This window comes from Lolium rigidum, chromosome 4, assembly GCF_022539505.1.
Source record: "Lolium rigidum isolate FL_2022 chromosome 4, APGP_CSIRO_Lrig_0.1, whole genome shotgun sequence".
Lineage (NCBI taxonomy): Eukaryota > Viridiplantae > Streptophyta > Magnoliopsida > Poales > Poaceae > Lolium > Lolium rigidum.
In genome coordinates, this window is record NC_061511.1 from 159100737 (window position 1) to 159103961 (window position 3225).

The following is a 3225-nucleotide window of genomic DNA, read 5'->3' on the forward strand; positions in this document are numbered from 1 at the left end:
TCCTCTTTAGATGGTTGATACATGTATCGACCTTGTGCATCCCGTGATACAATCTTTTTGTAAGACTTGAACTACAATAAACTGATAAAAAAACTTCATGCATAAATTGATGCAGAGGCTAGGGCATGTGCCCCATTTCAAAAAAGTGGAAACCCACAAAACAATAAACAAGGACAACACCACAGGGTCATGCCTACTATATAGACAGAAGACTCGAATGGAACCCGAATTTAAATTAATGAAGCCAACACCGGCCAAACAAAGTGACAGGTTCCGTAACAAGTTCAAACATACAAAACAAACTGGGTGAGCGGATCTCACATATGGATGTTCCCAAATACCTACAAGAGCACCTACAAGCATAGAAGCATAACACATGGCCCGAGAAGAAAGAAACTATTAGTCTCACATGAAGAATGAAGCGTCCTGATCCTTCCGATAACTAGCTCCAGCTCCTCCTTGTCAAATATTCTAGCCACGAGTTTCCACACATGCAGATAAGTGATCATTAGGTACAAGCAATCATCTGGCTATGTGGGAAAGTGCCTCTCGATAGAGAGTTTATTCCTAAAATTCCACAACGTCCAACAAAGAGCTGCACAACAAACCCAAAGGATCTGTCTAGCTTTCCCAAGCAATTTGGTGATCAAGTGGTACATGTCCAGAGCAAGAGGGATTCCAATCTTGAGAGAGAAGCTCCCTACCTGCACTCCAAAAGAATTTTGGAAAATGAACAATAATATAAGATGTGGTTACTATCTTCCAGATCGTCGCTTAAGGTATATCTGCCATTGGAAGGACCACGACGTCGCTTAATGTTGTCATTGGACGGTAGCCGCTTCCAGATCAGTTGCCACTAGAAGATTCGGATCTTCAAGGGGACCGAGATCCTCCAAATATCCTGGAGATGTATCTCTGGGCTTCATATTGAGAGCTTTCGGTATAGAAATTTAACCATGAACCTCCCCAAAGGTTCAAGAGCCTAGCTGAAGGAGTCAGGTTTGGTATAAAGCTACAACGCACCAAGCTCGCAGTGCAAGTTCAGCTCCTCATTTCGAGCGGCTCCTCCTAGAGCTAGCCGAAAAGGAATTTGCCACTTGCCATCCAGCATCGCCCTAGCCACCGAGATCTCGGGTTGCTCGGCGATGGCAAAGAACGAGGGAGGCCTATCCCTTAGTGGCCTAGACCCATGCCACCAATCAAGCCAAAGTGGAGGTCCAGTTCCTCACTTTGTGTTTGTCTCCCATGCAAAATACTGATTTTAGTTTCTGTATGGCGTTCCAAAACTGGGAACCAGGGTGGTGCGAGTCCACCGGAAGGACTTTTTTTCTGAGGTATTTATTGTTGATGATATCAAACCACAAACCTTCTCCAGTGACATGAGATGCCAATTCATAGGACCATAGCACCCAATGGTATTTACGCTTTGGGCCATTGGCCTCCCAGAAGAATCTCAAGCGGTGTTTATCGAATCTACAATGAACCCACCCAGTGGTACTTAGGTTTTGGTCAAGCCCACTCAAGACCCCGGAAAAACCAAGCGCAAACTCAAAACATCAATTGTTAGCCACGCCATCCCTGTCGCTTTGTTCGGTGCAAGGAAGAAGGAACGGGAGTGCAGGGTAAAAATAAGGTAAGGCCCGTTACCGTTAGCACGAATCCATGCACAAGAGGGGATAGGTCGACACAGCCCTAATCAAGCTCTCAATCATCCGAAAACTAGTAGGAAAAATGTTTCGTTCATTCTTACTTTGCCATTCCAGTCATTCAGATCAACCACGACGTGGAACTGCGTCCAGAAGTGTAGGATCAAAACCGGAGTACAAGGATAGATCATTTTATTGTAGTTTCCATTGCAATATTAAAATGATTGGTCGAATTACGCAACAACAGGAATTCAAAGAGAAAAGTGAAACACAACTTATACGAGATTATTCAGAACGACGGAAGAAATCAAGAAGATGAATTGCTTGGAATGAAACACATCGCAGCTGACGAACGCCACGTATGTATGTAGTTTGATGGAGCAGTGACCATAGTTAACCCCCGATCGGCACCGTACGTTCGGTGCGAGGAGACGGCCGGCGTGGATGGAGATCAGAAGGGCGCCTCCGATGCCGGCGGGCGCTGCAGGCTCTTGACGTACACCCAGGACTCGCGGCCGGAGACGTCGGCCCACCAGCGGCTGACGTTCGTGCGGGACTGGATGAGGCGGGCGGAGCGCGGGTCGGAGGCGAGGCGGTCGGCGTTGGGCATGTGGGAGAGGTCGGCGAGGGTGAACTTGTCGCCGGCCAGGTACTCGGCCTCCTCGAGGCGCTGGTCGTAGATGTCCAGCACCTTGCCCAGATCCTTGCTGCTCTTCTCGAACAGCTGCTTCATCTCCTCCAGTTTCTGCACGTGGGTCGGGTTCATCATCATGCCCTGCTGCATCTGCTGCTGCTGCCTGGCGTCGCGGCCACCGGCGCCGTCCTTCTTGCCGTCGAGCGGCATGGTGGGCGGCAGGAATCCGAGGCTGTAGATCATGTCGGCGCTGGGCATGTCGAAGCTCTGCGCCTCCGTCTGCAGCCACTGCTCGATGGAGGAGCGCTCCAGGGCCCCCATCCCGATCAGGTCCGGGTTCCCCTGCGCCTTGTACTTGTCCGCGATGTGCCTCAGGATCTTCCTAGACTCTGCACCCAAAACATTGTCCACATTTCAACATAGTGCTCAAGAAAAACATGAACGTGCATTGCCGCGCGCGTGGCTTACCGACGAGGGTGACGTTGCCGTCCTCGAAGGTGAGCGCCTCGCCGTGCGGCTGGAGCTTGAGGTACTGGGGCATGCGGTTGGGGCCGCGGAAGGAGTCGACGCGGATGAGCTGGAACTCCACATCCTTCTCGAAGAGGCACGCCAGCACGCGGGCCACCTCCGACGATGTCGGCGACCCGAACACCTTCACGGCTCCCGGCATCCTCGACGTGCTCTGCTTCTCGGCTGATCGTTGAAGGATGGATGGATGCCGTGTGACGCAGATCTCGTTGGTGTTGACGACGGGTCCATCGTGACCTATATATGCTTACGGCGAGAGGAACTGTTGCAGGAATACCTTGCTTCGCGACAGGGTTCATGCAAAAGCGAAAGCAAAAACTAAAGAGCCAAAGCGTTCAAAGCAGTGAGTATATATCATATCGTCCTCAAGGAATCCAGGGACAAGAAACTGAACTGGAGTAGCTGCTAAAGCACCCA

The 3225-nt window shown here is 50.6% G+C and overlaps 1 protein-coding gene across 1 annotated transcript; it reads right to left on the minus strand.

The window, feature by feature from the left end:
* Window positions 1–1998: 1998 nt before the first annotated feature.
* LOC124705684 (glutathione S-transferase F11-like) lies at window positions 1999–2995 on the minus strand. Its single transcript, XM_047237386.1, has 2 exons — window positions 2749–2995; window positions 1999–2669 (listed from the first exon to the last, which is right to left on the minus strand). The coding sequence occupies exons 1-2, from the start codon at window positions 2948–2950 to the stop codon at window positions 2098–2100; spliced, it is 774 nt and encodes a 257-aa protein (XP_047093342.1). The 5' UTR covers window positions 2951–2995; the 3' UTR covers window positions 1999–2097.
* Between the last annotated feature and the right edge of the window lie 230 nt (window positions 2996–3225).